The sequence below is a fragment of the Phyllopteryx taeniolatus genome, chromosome 10, assembly GCF_024500385.1.
Source record: "Phyllopteryx taeniolatus isolate TA_2022b chromosome 10, UOR_Ptae_1.2, whole genome shotgun sequence".
In the NCBI taxonomy this organism is placed as follows: Eukaryota; Metazoa; Chordata; class Actinopteri; order Syngnathiformes; family Syngnathidae; genus Phyllopteryx; species Phyllopteryx taeniolatus.
Genome location: NC_084511.1, coordinates 1,394,981 through 1,413,864, shown reverse-complemented (window position 1 = coordinate 1,413,864; position 18,884 = coordinate 1,394,981). Strand labels below are relative to the sequence as shown.

The 18,884-nt window shown below is 39.7% G+C and overlaps 1 protein-coding gene across 1 annotated transcript; it reads right to left on the bottom strand.

Annotated features, from left to right (window-relative positions):
• Positions 1-953: 953 nt before the first annotated feature.
• On the bottom strand, positions 954-18,704 carry ptcd3 (pentatricopeptide repeat domain 3). Its single transcript, XM_061786866.1, has 23 exons — positions 18,567-18,704; positions 18,202-18,254; positions 17,878-17,917; positions 15,756-15,801; positions 15,461-15,529; positions 12,132-12,236; positions 11,824-11,947; positions 11,138-11,241; positions 10,745-10,909; positions 10,392-10,452; positions 7,550-7,632; positions 7,078-7,222; positions 6,945-6,995; positions 6,263-6,352; positions 6,155-6,183; positions 3,979-4,085; positions 3,781-3,859; positions 3,523-3,613; positions 3,260-3,345; positions 3,020-3,165; positions 2,137-2,178; positions 1,715-1,873; positions 954-1,171 (listed from the first exon to the last, which is right to left on the bottom strand). The coding sequence occupies exons 1-23, from the start codon at positions 18,692-18,694 to the stop codon at positions 1,126-1,128; spliced, it is 2,049 nt and encodes a 682-aa protein (XP_061642850.1). The 5' UTR covers positions 18,695-18,704; the 3' UTR covers positions 954-1,125.
• Between the last annotated feature and the right edge of the window lie 180 nt (positions 18,705-18,884).

Below are 18,884 nucleotides of genomic sequence, written 5' to 3'. Positions count from 1 at the left end.
AGTGCAGGAGGATGTGCCATCACATCCTGTGTTTGTGTGAGCCTCCAAGTGCAGCACACTGCAGTCATGTTGCGCGAGGGAGTATCGAAGAAAGGAATGTTTGTGAAACTTGCCCCTTTTGCAAGCTTGCTCGTACAGTAACGTGTTGGGCCAATTAAAGCAGTCTGTGGTTGGAAACTCAACGCTGTGTACTCGCAGTACAGTTCTTTGACGGAGCAACTTTGTTGTTGTTCTCAAAGCTTAGAGGAGATATGCTTGTCAAAAGACATTGTCTCAAAGCGCGGCAGTTTTAAATCCCAACCGTGTTTATGTACTGGAGTTAAGAAACAAGTGAACAATGAACAGTGCTGCGATGATGACTTTTAGGGCTGTTTGTCCCCAAATATGTAGTTTGACTCACTGTGGAGCGCAATACCACACCCATCTAAACAGTGCCAGGCTGCCAGTCCCCTTAAAAGGAGACCACATGCCCTTATTTGGTCGTGCTATCAGCTCGCCTCGTGATTGGTGGAGGAAATTAAGCACTTTGCTTTGAGACTCACACCTGTGTGCTGACAACAGCCATGCCCTAATAATGATCAGCATGCTCAAATAACACACAGTTGCATTGAGGGCATGCAATTTAAGGGTCATTCCAGAATCGGAGGACGAGCTACTCAGGCACCTGAAAAACATATTTCAAAAATATCGCTGATGCTGAATACATCTACATGTCGCCCAATGTCTTGGGGAACATTGTGCCTGTGTATTTTCTGTTGTGCATCATCATCATTCGTCAGCGTGACGTAAAATTATTCTTCCAACCTATTAAACGAGAATGTAAAGCGCAAAGAAATCGTCTGCTCGTATATTTAGAGCTATATTTGTGACTACAGCATAGGAAACCATAAACATCGTCATTTGCTATGAAATGGCGGCCCCTGGCGGGCATAAAACAACAATACAACTTTAGCACCTTTTTGTCCACAAATGAGGTAAGGATTTATTTTTTCCCCCCACCCCATATATTTTATGACAGATCCGTAGCTGGTACATTCTATATATTTCTTTTACTACGTTTTTACATTTCCACTGAATAGTAGATAACAACAGTCGTTTTTTCATTATGAATGCTGACCCAACTCTTCAGTCTGCAGGCTCTGCGGCACTCTCCAACTCAGACAATATGGTTCTGGATAGAAGAAAAACAACTTATTAATTTTCTAAATGAAAACCTGAAAGTCTTTGAAATGTTGTAAGGTAGAGATGATAAACTATAAATATTGCAGTTAATCTTGTGTACCTCAACAGAGTCGCAAACATTATACGAAAAGAAAGTCCATCAACTCATGAGTTAAAAGAAAATGTTATCCAAATGGCACGCTTTTTAAAAAGGATAATGGAAAAAAATATTTTCTACAGTACTTAAAACCATATACAAATTGAATAATAGAAGATTTCGAATTTAAAAATTAACACCAATATCTGGACATAAATGGTTTCGAAAAGAAAACTACGGTAGTGCATGCACCTGATAATACAAGTGCATCTCATTAAATTCTCAAATGAATAAACAACAGAGTATTCCACAACATGATATGTGTTAAATGAATCTATATAATATCACTTTCACATTTTGAATCAAATCACTGAAATAAGCCTATTTACAATATTCTCATGTATTGCGATGCACCAGTGTATATGTAACAAAATGCTGTCTGGCTGCACTCCTCACATTTGGTCCTCGCTCAAAACAAACTCGGCTCGCGTCAGTTTGGCCAGTCTCGGCGTTGCCTGCAGACAGAAGGCTGCTGACAGCTCGACAAGCTCCACGGCTCTTTGGGCTGAGCCCTTGCTCCGGCACAGGGACAGGAAGTCTTCCAACAGCTCATCACTGGTGAATCGCATAGCAAAAAACTAAATTGGTTATCAACACCAGTGGTCTTACTGTAAACAGCGACCAAGTAAAGCGACAAGACAACTTGCACAATCTACAATATGAGAGCTGCATCAAAACTGTTACACGACGATAATGTCGCTATGACAAATTGCAGGATTTGGATTTTTAGAAAAAATTGACAGTTTTGTTATTTAGTTCTTTGGCCGCTGTAGAGGAGCAGTTGAATGACAGAGATCATTTGCCACCGGGTCACTCACGAAGGAACTCTGTTCTTTTCTTTGAAAAGCTGCAGCATCTCCCTGCAGAGAAAAGAGAAGCAACTGGTCAGTTCAGTTTCTTTGACATTTTTTCTTTAAGGGATTCATCAGTATACAGTAAACCCTTGATATATCGCGGTTAGTTTATTGCAGATTTTTTTTTTTAAGGTCAATTTAGTGCAAATACTCACCTGGACATTTATATGCTAAATGACTGAAACGTGTCAGTAATGACACAGAAGTTCAAATGAGCGCTTGGCAGGAAACAAAACCTTACTGAGCACCTTACCAGTTTAAAACACAAACCACAGTCAGAGAATAGCTCTATGGATACATTCATGACAGTAGCAACAGGAACAAATGCAAGAGCAATGTTTAGTTTGACTGTCTACAACTACAGTACTGTAGTTTAAAACATCACCCTTTTTGCGTCCTACACTGCAGGACCGTAAGTGTGAGGAACTGCGCAAATGGTTTACCCAGGAAATAATCTGTTTAGACCATGTCCCCATGGGGTTGTTGTTGGTGTCATTCAAAAAGGGCATACCAACAGGCATGTGCTTGTGTGTGTGGATGGCAACCTCAAGTGGACAAATAAACAATCTGCACCTCTCTCTAAAGTGCACTTTCACAAATTGGCACTGAAATGCATATAAGCAATGTATAACTGGATACACATTAAGATCATACATAATTAGTCGCTACTTCGCAGACTTCCTTGATTGCGGTGGTTTTCTAACACATAACCCCCCCGTGATAAACGAGGATTTACTGGAGTCGAGAAAATAAACAAATAAATAAACTGCATTAAGGTGAAGGCATGAAATAGATAACCAGTCTCGTGCACTTTGACTTTGATTTGCTGTACGGCGTCATCTCTCACCAAGCCTTTTGGATCTTGTTGGCCCGCAGCAGAAGGGAAGTAACATGTGAGAGGGTGGGGGTGCTCCACTCCAGACTGGTCCTACTTCTATTACCATCAAATGCACTCTTTATATCCAGCGCGCACGTAGCGAAAGACTCTTGGACCTTGAGCCACATGCAGGGTTGAGATATTCAAAATTATTCGTGGAAACGTTAAAAAAAAGAAATCTTGTCCCCACTGGATACTCCCTTGATTGACCTCAGGACTGTGTTTCTCTCTGGCCATCAAGGCGAGCAGCTCCTCAATTAATTCTGGTTTATTATCATGACCCAGAGACCGGATATCTAGAAGAGAAAAGATCGAATCTATTCACATTCCATCAAGTTTATACTGTTTGTTTTTAAGCATACTTCACAACTAAAACTCTCTCCTCAGAGTCAGTGTGCTAGGCCAGATACACTGAGTGACCAACATATCAAGAAAGATAATGGAAGACAACAATACTATCTTCACGCAGGAACCTTTCCATATACTTGGCAGCACGTCCAAGCGACTATCTGTGTCCAGAGCCTGAAGGAGGTCTCTCAGTCCCTGAGAGTTTGGGTAATACAACTAGAAAGACAGAACATAAAGAACATTTCTCAGTGCTGGCAAGGCTACGACTTTCGAGTTTCACATGATGAAATAGACTAGTCCATGACTTCAACAAATATATTGTAATCTAGCTTCTAGTTAGATTTCATGACCCAACAGAACAACTGATATGGAGATGCACTCACTGAGGGAATGAGCTCTTTATACCACTTGAGCACCACATCAATGTGCTCCATCATACACAAAAGGTTGAAGAAGCGACCGCTAGAGAAGAAAGGGGCAGTCCACTTATTTATGGTTCTGAATAAACAGTTGTGCGAGGAATACGGTTTCCCCACAGACACAATTTTATCAGGGGTACAACTCATTAATACATATCTTACTAGTAAATACTCTGTTGGTAGGAATCACCAAGAAGCCTCCAGTTCTCCCCGACTTCTACCAGACTTTGGACTTTATAGCCCAGCTCCAGATCTTTGTAATCAAGACACTGCAATGAACAAAAAAATTGTTTGACACAAAAAACTTAGGGAAGTGGAAATGGGAGTGACATTGAAGTATAATTTACTAACAACAGAAAAGTTTCCCCACAGATATGAATTAAAGACTAGATATGCCAGTGCGGTGTAGCAGCCCGGCAAAACGACACTGTGGGGGCGACACTTCCATCAAAGGCAATGCATGAACATTGAAAATAAATCATAACTTGCTCATTTCTCAACTGATATTCATCCAAGCGTGTGCTATTAAAATAGAATATTTGAAAATGCACCCCAAAAATATTCGTATATATGAAAGGTAATTCCCAGTTCCCATGCTGGTATTGTACGGCGTTGTGTGCAACCGTATGCAGCACAATGTGTTGGCATCGTTGTTATATTGGTTGTCGTGCCACACACACAAGCATGGAATGGCCCCACAAGCTCAAAGGCGTGTCTTCTCTACAAACCCCAATTTCAATTAAGTTGGGACATTGCGTAAAACTAAAAAAAAAAAAAAAAAAAAAAAAAAAAAAAAAAAAACAAACAAAAAAAAAAAAGAATACAATGATTTGTAAATCTTTTTCCAACCATCACTCACACATCGCTCATTTTGAAATTGATGCCTGCATCTTGGTCCCAAAAAGCTGGGACAGTGGCGTGTTTACCACTGTTACATCACATTTACTTTTAATAACACTCAATAAGTGTCTTGGAACTGAGGACAATAATTGTTGAAGCTCTGTAGGTGGAATTCTTTTCCATTCTTGGTTGATGTACAACTTCGATTGCTCAACAGTCCGGGATCTCCATTGCAGATTGTTTGGCATTGAGTTCTGTTGTTTATCAGAAACTTCCAATGATGAACTTTGAAGAATTTCCTCAGATATTTGGAAGGCCAGTCTAGTACGCGCACTCTTTTACTACGAAGCCACACTGTTGTAACATGCAGAATATGGCTTGGCATTGTTTTGCTAAAATAAACAAGGACCTCCCTGAAAAAGATGTTGCTTGGATGGCAGCATATGTTGCTCCAAAACCTGTATGTGCCTTTCACCTTGAATGGTGACTTAATGGGGCCTTCACAGATGTATAAGTTACCCATGCCATCAGCACTAACACAACCTCATACCATCACAGATGCTGGCTTTTGAACTTTGCGTCAATAACAGTCCGGATGGTTATTTTCCCCTTTGGCCTGGAGGACACAACGTCCACAATTTCCAAAAACAATTTGAAATGTGGACCACAGAACACTTTTTCACTTTACATCAGTTCATCTTAGATGAGCTCGGGCTCAGAGAAGCCGGCGCCGTTTCTGGGTGTTGTTGATAAATGGCTTTTGCTTTGCGTAGTAGAGTTTCAAGTTGCACTTACGGATGTAGCGCCGAACTGTATTTACTGACATTGGTTTTCGGAATTGTTGCTGAGCCCACGTACCAATATCCTTTCTACAATGATGCCGGTTTTTAATGCAGTGTCGCCTGAGGGATTGAAGGTCACGGGCATTCAATGTTGATTTTTGGCATTGGCGCTTATGTGCAGAGATTTCTTCAGATTCTCTGAATCTTTTGATGATATTATGAACCGTAAATGATTAAACCCCTAAATTCCTTGCAATTGTATGTTGAGAAACGTTCTGAAACTGTTGGACTATATGCTCACACAGTTGTTCACAAAGGGGAGAACCTCGTCCCATCCTTGCTTGTGAACAACTGAGCCTTTTGGGGATGCTCCTTTTACACCCAATCATGACATTCACCAGTTTCCAATTAATCTGTTCACCTGCGGAATTTTCCAAACAGGTGTTTTTCAAGCATTTCTCACTTTCCCAGTCTTTTGTTGCCCTTGTCCCAGCTGTTTTGGAACATGATGCAGCCATCAAATTCAAAATGAAAGAATAATTGCAAAAACACAATAAGGTTCATCACTTTGAACATTAAATATCTCGTGTTCGTAGTGTATTCAATTTAATGGGGTTTGCACTTATTCACATCTATGGGCTTTTCAGTCTGGAGAAACAAATACTATAAGTGGCAAACACACATGTCAAAGAAGTGTAAAGAATAAAGTGTCTTACAATTCTCATGGCATTCGAGAAGAAGAGAACTGTTGAGAAGAAGACAAAAATACTTTAAATTAATAAATTTTCAACTTTGTTATTTAGACACATACATACGCTACGTACCATCACCTGGGTCTTGGCAAGTGAAGTTTTTCCCTGCCAACTCCGACATCACTTCCTGTAAAATGTCAGTGTTGCCCTGGCCAGCTGATGCTGAATGACAAAACATTGCCATATGACTTGACAAATGTCAAGATCACCATAAATCACAAGAGCCAGCAGAAATGGATGAAGAAACCTTTTCTACTAATTTATAACATCTGAAGGACTGATTCACCTTTGACATGCTAATCACAAGTTATCCACTTCGTATTTGGATACTGTATATATCATATAATTTGTTCTCAGAGGGAAACATTTCACAACAACAGTGAGATCAGGGATCAGCTTCTTGATAGACGTATTGAGCAGGACTAATTCACCTCCTGATGCCCAATTAAAAGAGGACACATGATAAAAAAAAAAAAAACGACTTTTTATTTGCTTGTACACAAATAATTGGGTCCATCAAGTGCAAAATTAAACAATCAAGGAAATCTTCTTATTTCTGAAAATGTGTCTGTGAGTGAGCCGCTGAGCTGCACGCCCGTCCCGCTGTTACAAAACAGTAAAAAAAAAAAAAAAAAACCTGGGATGTTTTAAATTTTGAAGAAAATGTCTTTTTCTCATAGCACTTCTGCATTCACTTCAATGGATTTGCAAATTTTTTCATAAAGTGTGTAGATGTAAAAATGACTGCGCTCACCTGCTTTATAAAATATAGCCAGCACATGATCAAAGGTGGCCAAACTGGGAGCTACACAAAGAAACAAACACAAATTACATTACATTACATGCTGGAGAATGCTAAAAAACATACAATTTGTCTTTTGAATTACCTATCCGCAGAGCTGTCATCTCACTCAGAGTGTGTAGTGCCAATGTTCTGGCCAAAGAGCCACAGCGTCTCAAGGCTTTGAGAATACAGTTAAAGGTCTGCAGATTGGGCTGAATTTTCTGTTGACTCATCTGGTTTAAAATCTCCTATAAACCAAAACAAACAAAACTAGACAGTCATAACAATAACACTTTACCTTGAAACTGGATGCCAATAGTCATGTGACATTGCAAGTGCCTACAAACAACTGTGATTAGAAACAGTATACAAATACATTGCATTTTCATATAGCCTTCTGTGGTCCAAAAACATTTTTCTTAATGTATTTTTAAGGAATTTCTAATACAGGTTACAGTTCAGTACAAAAATGAATTAAAGTGTACAATATTCATTGCACATCCAGGAAGAAAAGTGAAAGATTCTCTCTGCTTGGAAGATGAGATGTAATATCGTCAGGTTGTCTGAAGCCTCACAGTGATTAGGTTCCATCTGTCGATGTATTTGTCTCTGACTTCCGGAGCAGCTGAGATCAAAGCGTTGAAAATGTGGATGTCAGCTGGAAAGAGAGACGAAGGTTGGTGGCTGCTTAGAGACAACAAATCACTTTTTTCATGTACATACGCTACCACTTGATCTTTGTGTATCAAAGACTGTGACATAATGCCCTATTTTATCTACTTTAAGACAAAAATACTGCATCTTCTTCTTTTCCTGTACCCTCAGGGGATGCCACAGCGTGTCATCCTTTTCCATGTAAGCCTATCTCTTGCATCCGTCTCTCGAACACCAACTGCCCTCATGTCTTCCCTCACGACATCCATCAACCTTCTCTTTAGTCTTCCTCTCGCTCTCTTGCCCGGCAGCGCCATCCTCATCACTCTTGTACCAATATACTCACTCTCTGGATGTGTCAAAACCATCAAATTCTACTCTTTCTAACTTTGTCTCCAAAACATATAACCTCGGCTGTCCCTCCGATGAGTTCATTTTTAATCCGATCCAACCTGATCACTCCTAGAGAGAACCTCAACATCTTCATTTCTGCCCCCTTCAGCTCTGCTTCCTCTTCTCTCTTCAGTGCCACTGTCTCTAAGCTGTACATCATGGCTGGCCTGACCACTGTCTTCTAGACTTTGCCCTTCATCCTAGCAGAGACTCTTCTGCAACGTACCTGACACCTTCCTCCACCCGTTCCAACCTGCTTGGACCCGATTCTTCACTTCCTTACCCCATTCACCATTGTTCTAGACTGTTGAGCCCAAGTATTTAAAGTCCTCCACCCTCACCATCTCTTCGCCCTGTGGTCTCACTCTTCCCCCTCCACACCTCTCGTTCATGCATATATATTCTGTCTTAATTTGGCTAATCTTCATTCCTCTCCTTTACAGTGCATGCCTCCACTGTTCTAACTGTTCCTCCACCTGCTTACTGCTTTCACTGCAGATCATCCATGGGGATTCCTGTCTAACCTGATCTGGAAGCCTATCCATCACCACTGCAAACAGAAAGGGGCTCAGGGTTGACCCCTGATGCAGTCCGACCTCTACCTTAAAGTCTTCTAGAATTCTGTTAAACAAACTGGTCCACAGCCACCTCTCCTAGATGCTTCCATACCACCACAGGTATGTTATCAGGACCAATTGCCTTTCCATTTTTTTTATCCTCTTTAGTGCCTTTCTAACTTCACCCTTACTAATCACTGATACTTCCTGGTCCTCCACACTTGCCCCTTCTCCTCTTCCTTCTCTTTTATTTTCCTCATTCATCAACACTTTAAAGTATTCTTTCCATCTATCCAGCACATGACTGGCACCAGTCAACACATTTCCATCACTATCCTTAAGCACCCTAACCTGCTGCACATCCTTCCCATCTCTATCCCTCTGTCTGGCCAACCTGTATAGATCTTTTTCTCCTTTTTTAGTGTCCAACCTGGCATACATGTCATCTTATGCCTCTTGGTTGGCCTTTGCCACCTCTACATTCGCCCTATGTCATATCTCCATGTATTCCATTCTCCTCTTCTCTGTCATCTCAGTGTCCCACTTCTTAGCGAGCCTCCTTCCTTATATAATTTCCTGTACTTTGAGGGTCCACCACCAAGTCTCCTCCTTCCCTTTCCTACCAGAAGATACACCGAGTACTCTCTTGCCCATCTCTCTGATCACCTTGGCTATATAGTGGTCCAGTCTTCTGGAAGCTTCTCCTGTCCACCGAGAGCCTGTCTCACCTCTTCTTGAAAAGCCGCACAACACTATTCCTTTCTCAGCGTCCACCACATGGTTCTCTGCTCTGCCTTTGTCTTCTTAATCTTCCTCCCCACCAGAGTCATCTTAAACACCACCATCCTAGCCACACTCTCCCCTACCACAACCTTATAGTCACCAACCTCCTTCAGATTACATGGTTTGCACAAGATGCAATCCACGTGTGTGCTTCTACCTCCGCTCTTGTATGTCAACCTATGTTCCTGCCTCTACTGGAGGAAAGTGTTCACTACTACCATTTCCATGCTTTTTGCCAAGTCTACCACCATCTGTCCCTCCAAGTTCCTTTTCCTGGATGCCAAATTTACCCATCACTTTGTCATCACACCTGCTTCCTTCACAAACAAATCCATTACAATCTGCACAAATCACGACTCTCGGTCTGGGATACTGAGAAGTACTTTGTCTAGCTTCTTCCAGAATATCAAAATGTTTTATACGAAGTACCACCTAAAACATGCTGGTACTAAGCTTACCAAATACGACCATGACCAGCATTGAAATACAGTAGCATAGTAGGGCTAAGCGTTAATGACAAAAAGAGATTTCTAAACCTATTCCTAAAAAGTGTATTTAAATATTGTATGCCACAGTAATAATATGCAGTGAGAAAATTAACAGTAACTGTAGGAAAATAAAATGTTACATAATGATTTGAATAAAATGTATTAAAAAGACGTTAAAGAAAATTTTACCTCAATAAGAGTTTAAAAACAAGTATTTCTTAAAGATTAAATGCTAATGTGTTGTACTAAAAAGTTAAATAATTTAACTGTACCTAGGCAGTGAGGGTGCCCGCGTACCACAAATGTGATACTAGTACCACACATTGTGAGAATCAACTGGTTAGACTCTTTCGTTCAGAGTACATCAATGAACAAAAATATCCTAAACAAATGCCAAAAGTTTATATTAAAAAAAAACATTTTTAGGAGTGTGGACACTGCAAGGAAGGAACAATTATTTCTACCACGTTTAGTTCCTGAAGGTGTATCTCATGTTCCAATCATTTTGTCCCTGTTTGATTCATCTACTTCAAGCAACTTACCTGTCAGTCTGTTGTTAAGCAGGTCTGTGTATACGCTGAAGGCCTTTATATAGGCTCCATGCTGAAGACAAATACATTTGAGAATGCGATCAAAGTTAACCTTTATGCAGTCTTGTTCTACAATGCATACACAAACGAGCCACAACACGATGACCACTTCCATAATATCCAATACTGTAACTGTATCAGATATTCTGCCTTCACAAAAGCTAATACTTCTCAATTTTGACTCATATAGTCAAATGAAGCAGCACCAAAGCAGTTACTGATATGTACATATGCTTATTGTTTTTTTTTTGTTGTTTTTTTTTCTCCCAAAGACAAAGGGGAAAAAAAAAAATTAATAATCCTACCTTCACCATGCCCCTGATGAGAGCAGAGTAACATCGAGTATCTCTCTCGGGCAGCAGGTTAAATATTCTTTCGCCGTTGTTATTTTCTCTCCAGGTAAACTTGATTAAGTCTGAGGCTCGACGAACCTTCCCTTTCCTCTTCCTCACCTCCCTCCCTAATTCCTCCTGAAAAAGATTAAAGAAAGAAAGGTTAAAGAAAGCCCAAGCTGAGATTTGAACCTGGATCCTTTTGATTGTCCTCTACTCAATGTTCTAATACATTTTCGAATAAAATCTCTTTTAAATGTTTTTTTTTATTCTCTTCTTTTTTCATTTGGTGACATTTAGATATAGAGTGGCTTCCATTTCTTGCGCCATGGAGTCACAGAGAGGACTGAATCAGCAGTTACTCACCATGTCCTCTGTTTGTGTCTCATCCTCCTGGATAGGGTCTCTGTCACAAAAGAGACAGATCAAGTCTAATAGGTCGTGGGTTGTTTCCATGGATACAGATGTTCCTGGAAGATAGAGTTGGAGCTTTCAACTTGTGCCAACAAAAAATATACTGTACACAGGGTGCATACTTGGTGAAAGTATTTGCATGTAGAGTGTTCCCCACTATACTGCAGTTAACGTTCAAACCCCTGCAATATCACTGATTCATTTGTTGAATGTAGTACCTGTCGTGGAAATTTACGGGTCATAGCGATTGTTATTTATGGATTCTTGCTGTATACTGAATGAATGACTGTATGAAAGGAAAGCCAGTCATCAATGCACTTTTCAGCCATAAATTAAACCCCAGGAACGCACTAAAACACAAAAGGCACACTTACACAAGAGCTGTCGCCACAGCTCACGCCCAGACACCCTCACACACTTAAAGGCACATATATATCATATCATAACATATCTAACACTAATATGTACAGTATTTCCAAAACATGATAATTTGTTTTTGTATTCATATACATTTATGTGCTTAAAAAGTGTGGAAGGGGTAAAACTACAGAAAAAAAAAAAAAAGTTTAGATTTTTACCTACAACAGGTCAGTCTGAAACATCTCCCTTACTATTCACTGCATGCATGTTGCACTCACCATCTTGCAGCAGTTGATCGTACATGTCGACGGCAGCCTTGACTTTTCTCAAGCTGATCCTTTCCTTCAGCGCCTCGTCACTCACTTCTTCAAGGCGCAGTGATACTGTATCTGGCATCAGACACTATATATATATACATAGAACACTTTATTCAAATAAAAATTCCATTCCAATAACACAACTGCAAAATCAAGCAATTAGATTACATGACCAAATATGATAATATTTTATATGCAATTTTCCTTACTACACAAGTCAAACTATATTGTACTGTCCAGACGTTATCTAAATATTGTACGTTTCTTACAGGTATATGTGGTTCAGCAAAATCTTTGGTGAAGAACTTTGGATAGCTGTTGACAAGGTATTTAGCTGCAGCTCTTCCAGACTCTTGAGCGAGAGAGTACAGCTTCTGGAAAGAGAGGGAAATGAAAAGAGAAAGAGTGATAACATGCATGTTGTTCCTCTGCACTGAATTTTGAATTGTTCGTTGTTTTTTATGAATAAATAGTGTGAAAAATTATTGGCCCCCTTCTCAAAAATGTTTTGTATAGTTTCCCCACTTTAATGTTTAAGATCATCAAACAAATGTAACTATCAGACAAATATAACCCAAGCTATATAGTTTATTGAGGGAAAAAAATGATTCAAACTTACCTGGCCCTGTGTGAAAAAAATAATTACCCTCCTTGTCATGACTTAATTATGGCTAATCACTATTTCAATTGTCACTGATCACACCCAAGCTTGGTTACCTCCAGACCTGTTCAATCAAGGAATCACTTAAAAAGAATCTGTCCGGATAAAATCAAGTCAGACAAACGATCTAAAACAAAATGACACCATCCCAAGAAATTCCAGAACAGTTGAGAAACAAAGTAATTGACATCTATCAGTCTGGAAAGGGTTACAAAGGCCATTTTTAATGCTTTAGGATTCCAGTGAGCCATAGGGAGAGCCACTATCCTCGCATGGAGAAAACATGGAACAGTGGTAAACCTTCCCAGGAGTGGCCGGCCTACAAGACTTTGGGGAGAATATTATATGGACTGACGAGATGTAAGTCGAGCTTTTTGGTGGGTGTGTGTCTTGTTACATCTGGCGTAAAGGTAGCACAGCATTTCAGAAAAAAACATCATACCAAAAGTCAAATACGGTAGTGGTAGTGTGATGGTCTTGGGCTGCTCGGCTCCTTCAGGACCTGGACAACTTGCTGTCATTGATGGAACCATGAATTCTGCTCTTTAACAGAAAATCCTGAAGGAGAATGTTCAACTATCAATTTGTGACCTTAAGCTGAAGCGCAGTTGGGTTCTGCAGTAGGATAACGATCCAAAACACACCAGCAAGTCAACTTCTAAATGGCTTAAAAAACAAAATGAAGGTTTTGGAGTGGTCGTGTCAAAGTCCAGACTTGAATCTCATTGAAATGCGGTGGAAAGACCTTAAAAAGGCCATACTTGCTTGAAAACCCTCAATTTTTTGCTGAATTCAAACAATTCTGCAAGAAAATGCGACTTATACTCCAGTGCGACTTGTATTTTTTTCCTTCTTTATTATGGATTTTTTTTGGCTGGTGCGATTTATACTCCGGGGCGATTTATAGTCCGGAAAATACAGTATTAGGTGTAGGGGGATTTTATTTTATTATTATTATTTGTTACACAGGGCCAAGTAACTTTTGATATATATTTTTTTCCTTAATAAATTAAATCACCATTTTAAAAAATAATTTCAAGTTCAATTAGGTTATATTTGTCTGATATTTATATTTGTTTGATGATCATTAAAGTGGGGAAACTATGCAAAAATGTAAGAATTTGAAAAGGGGGCCAATACTTTTTCATGGCACTGTACATAAATAAATAAAATAAATAAATACAGTGGGTATGGAAAGTATTCAGACCCCCGTAAATTTTTCAGTTTGTTATATTGCAGCCATTTGCTAAAATCCTTTAAGTCCATGTTTTTCCTCAATGTACACACAGGACCGCACACAGACAGGAAAAGCGGGATTGTTGACATTTTTGCAGATTTATTAAAAAAAGAAAAACTGAAATATCATCAAGCCATAAGTATTCAGAACCTTTGCTGTGACATATTTAACTCTGGTGCTGTCCATTTCTTCTGATCGTCCTTGAGATGGTTCTACACCTTCATTGGAGTCCAGCTGTGTTTGATTATACTGATTGGACTTGATTAGGATAGCCACACACCTGTCTAAATAAGACCTTACAGCTCACAATGAATGTCATAGCAAATGAGAATCATGAGGTCAAAGGAACTGCCTGGAGAGCTCAGAGACGGAATTGTGGCAAAGCACAGATCTGGCCAAGGTTACAAAAAAACATTTCTGCTGCACTTAAAGGTTCCTAAGAGCACAGTGACCCCCATAATCTTTAAATGGAAGACGTTTTGCATAACCAGAACCCTTCCTAAAGCTGGCCGTCCGGCCAAACTAACCAATCGGGGGAGAAAAGCCTTAGTGAGAGAGGTAAAGAAGAACCCAAAGATCACTGTGGCTGAGCTCCAAAGATGCAGTCGGGAGATGGGAGAAAGTTCTAGAAAGTCAACCATCACTGCAGCCCTCCACCAGTCGGGGCTTTATGGCAGAGTGGCCCGACGGAAGCCTCTCCTCAGTGTAAGACACATGAAAGCCCGCAAGGAGTTTGCTAAAAAAACACCTGGAGGACTCCAAATATGGTGAGAAATAAGATTCGCTGGTCTGTTGAGACCAAGATAGAACTTTTTGGCCTGAATTCTAAGCGGTATGTGTGGAGAAAACCTGGCACTGCTCATCACCTGTCCAATACAGTCCCAACAGTGAAGCATGGTGGTGGCAGCATCATGCTATGGGTGTGATTTTCAGCTGCAGGGACAGGACCACTGGTTGCAATCGAAGGAAACATGAATGCGGCCAAGTACATAGATATGCTGGACAAACACCTTCTCCAGAGTGCTCAGGACTGGGCCGAAGGTTAACCTTCCAACAAGACAATGACCCTAAGCACACAGCTAAAATAACGAAGGAGTGGCTTCACAACAACTCCGTGGCTGTTCTTGAATGGGCCAGCCAGAGCCCTGACTTAAACCCAATTGAGCATCTCTGGAGAGACCTGAAAATGGCTGTCCACCAATGTTCACCATCCAACCTGACAGAACCGGGGAGGATCAGCAAGGAGGATTCACAGAGGATCCCGAAATCCAGGTGTGAAAAACTGTTATCATTCCCAAAAAGACTCATGGCTGTATTAGCTCAAAAGGGTGCTTCTTCCTAAATGTTGAGCAAAGGCTCTGAATACTTATGGCTGTGTGATATTTCAGCTTTTCTTTTTCAATTAATCTGCAAAAATGTAAACAATTCCGTTTTTTTTCTGTCAATGTGGTGTGCTATGTGTGTACATTAATGAGGGAAAACATGAATTTAAATGATTTTAGCAAATGGCTGCAAGATAACAGAGTGAAAAATTTAAGGGGGCCTGAAAACCTTCCGCACCCACTGTAAATAAATAAATAAATATTTTAAAGCGTGATTTGAACAAGCATGGCTACTGAATGAGAGATAATTGTGGATAAATGACAACAATAAAAACAGTGAAGATCAATATTCAGAGTAAGAGTGTGAATGTTTCGCACAAACTCAGCAGAGTTCCTCGGGGAGAGGTAGGGATCATCCTGGAATTGGTAGGGATATGCTGTAGGATCCTAGCGGAAAAAAAAGAAGCATTTATGTTAACACTTGAAAAAGTGAAGCTGAGATGAAGAGTTACCTTTTGTTGTCAATTGTCATGTACTTTACACCTTGTACATAATCACAAATGTTGTCCTCGGCATTGAACACATCACAATAGTGAAGCACAAAGGGAAGTGTATTGCTCAATGATCTTTTTCTACAGCTGTAAGAAAATTGGATAATGAAAGAATAACTTACCCTGCGTACAGTCCTAGCCAAGGCCTCCAATACTGACTCTTTGTTCCTTTTAAGTAAAAAAATGACATGCAGTCATTATTCTTGTGGCCATTATTACAGTTTCAAAAAAAGTACTGTATATGAACCCTTTGGGATTCCCTGGATAAATTGCTCATCAAATGTGTTCTGATCGCATTTCAAGTCATAAGAATAGAGAAACACATCGTCTTCTTAAAACTAATACCACACAAACAATTATGTTTACATGATTTTACTGGATTATACCAGAAATTAGTAGAGTTACAATGTGTTTGTTTTCTAAATCCAATCCGTTCCTCTTAAGCTGTGCTCCATCTCAAATCAATAGAGATGCTACCTTGAGCCTTTAGACCGACATCACTCCTACCTCAGCGCATGCTGTTCTTGTGATCACTTGAGTTGCATGCCGGATCCGTGCACCGCTATATAAAAGTGCTGGAGGAGCATTTGGAACGGACTACTTGTATCAGAGTGCTTTCAGTCCCCTCCACAAGTATTGGAACGGCGAAGTCAATGCCTTTGTTGTTGTTGTTGTGTACTGAAGACATTTGGGTTCAGATCAAAAGATAAATATAAGACAAACATTTAGAATTCCACTTTTTATTTCATGGTATTTACTGTATATCGGAGATTTTAGATGCAGTCAATTTATTTTTTATTTTTTTACAAATATCGCACCAATATCAAATCGATATACCCCTAGATTTTATAGCCAATTCATGCAGAAACCCAGATAATTCCAAAGGGTTCACATAATTTTTCTTGCAACTGTATAATTAAGCAAGTGCTGTATATATGTGCCATGAGAGTTTGAATTTTAATTACTAACTCTAAAATGTATTCACCATCAAATCTCTATCACTTTTTTTTTTTTTTTTTTTTTTTAACAATACCGTTTTTAAGGCAGCACGGTGGACGACTGGCAAGCACATCTGCCTCACAGTTCTGAGGACTGGGGTTAAAATCCTGGCCCCGCCTGTGTGGAGTTTGCATGTTCTCCCTGTGCCTGTGTGGGTTTTCTCCGGGTACTCCGGTTTCCTCCCGCACCCCCCCCCCCAAAAAACAAACAAAAAAAAAAAAACGTGTGGTCGGTTGATTGACGACTCTAAATTGCCCGTAGGTGTGAATGTGAATGGTTGTTTATATGTGAGGATAAAGTGGTACAGAAAATGGATGGATAACTTTTTTTTAACCATTAAATTTAGTATACAATCCTCATTTTAAAAAATTCAGTGTCCAATTCACTTCAAATCCAAAATTCAATCTCAAGTAGTCACCTTAAATTCAACATTCACTCACAAATATTCAGCTTGACATTCAACATTCAGCTGAAAATTCAAATGTCACAAATTCTGCATAACAATGATGTTCCAGTTCACCAGGGAGAAGCCAGGCAAGAGCAATTGACGCAAGCAGTCATTCAACGTCCAGCCAAGTCATGCATGCAGTCTGTTGCCGCGCTCTTTCGGTATAAGGTTTCTACAGCAGCTAAACAGTTAAAAGTTATCATTTACTAGATGCCTTCTCCCACTATAGCATCAATGACCCCCATAGATTCATAGTGACCCTGATTCGTCCCACCCGCTGTCACTACATAAGGAGACAAATATTTCTGGTGAAACAGCGGAATAATTTTCCAATAGTTAGACGAATTTACATTGGCGCTTGCATTGATAGCCTGGCGTTTGTGTGCTCCAAATGGTGCATTCAAGTTGTCCACAGATGTCGGAATTTTTCGAGCTCTGAGTTAGAATAGTAATCACGACCCTTCACGCTGAATTCAGATCTCCAACTCACAGAGTCGAATGAATCTTACCAACTTCTGAGCTGGTTAGTGAACTTTTTGCCAGTAGAGGGTACTAACAGACCATAATAGGATGCATGACTTCACTGGCAGCTTCAACCTGGTGACCCGGAAGTAAACTGACTATTATAAATTATTTTCTTTTCATGGTTGGTTAGTTACTAAGTCAGTCAGCCAGCCAATAAATAAATACATGTTGGAAATTTGATGCTAGAAAAATTTAGTGTTAGAAATTCAACTTTAAACTGATGGCACAAATATATTTCCATATATATATATATAATAGTGGTACAGACATACCATACTTTCTTTCTGGGGACGACAATTGGCTCTGCGGAATCTGTTACACCAAATACAAAAATGTGTAGTGGAATTATTTTGACAATTGAAAGTTTAAAATACAAAACAAAATTGTCATGTGATGAGCTGCCTTTAGGTGAACTGGTTAAAAAAAAAAAAAAGACTAACAAGAACAGAAATTTTAAAAAATGTGTACACACATTCAATTCAAATAAATGCATGACAATAATAGATAATGAAGGTATGAAAGCTGACTTTAGAATTAAATTTCCTTCACACTTTACATGCTGTTTTCGTAATTGTAACGAAATTCTTTCAACTTGCCGTTTCTGGCTTCTACAGCTTGTTGGCGAAAAGATGAGATCCCAACAAAATTCCTTTAAAAAGAAAGGGGGGAAATAACTTTACAAAATACGTGGAAATGTACAGTGGCCTACTAATAGAATTTATAAACAGAAATGGGTATACATTTTAAATGGGTTTTAAACACTAATGACTTCATAATTGTAACAACGCTAATGAGGATAAGCGATATAGAACATGAATGCCTCGACAAATGACGACAGCATACAGCAGCATTGACCTCTTGTCAAGGGATGCTAGCCACAAATGAAAGGGAAAAAAAGACCAAGGAAGAAACTCGTCTCGGTAGCAGTCTTGTGCCAATAAAAATGTGGAATTTGTCTTACCTACGAAACAACACCTGCTCGAGGTTGCGGAACAAAATTCCGTTGTTTTTGTGGATGTACTGCCATACTTGCCTCCCGGGCGCCGCCATGTTGCTCAAACGCAAAGGCCTCTGGGAGGGAGAAACCATCAATGGTGATCGAGGGGAATAATAGTGAGGGGAAAAATTACGATACAGTATTTTCTTTGAGGAATATGGTGCCAATGTTGACAGCTTCACTTCTTGTGTAGTATTTTATTATTTTATAATCTCAATAATTTACATGAATATGAAATTACATGTTTTAAATCGTAATCATATATGGTCACCCCACACCACC

What these genes read in the sequence shown, in the direction of transcription:
- ptcd3 (XM_061786866.1), bottom strand. Translation starts at nt 18,694, where the DNA reads ATGGTTTCTCCCTCCCAGAGGCCTTTGCGTTTGAGCAACATGGCGGCG. An exon ending in AGACACAAACAGAGGACATG is followed by an intron (nt 10,910 to 11,137) that starts GTGAGTAACTGC and finishes AATCTTTTTCAG; the next exon opens with GAGGAATTAGGGAGGGAGGT. An exon ending in TACCAACAGAGTATTTACTA is followed by an intron (nt 3,860 to 3,978) that starts GTAAGATATGTA and finishes TTTCTTCTCTAG; the next exon opens with CGGTCGCTTCTTCAACCTTT.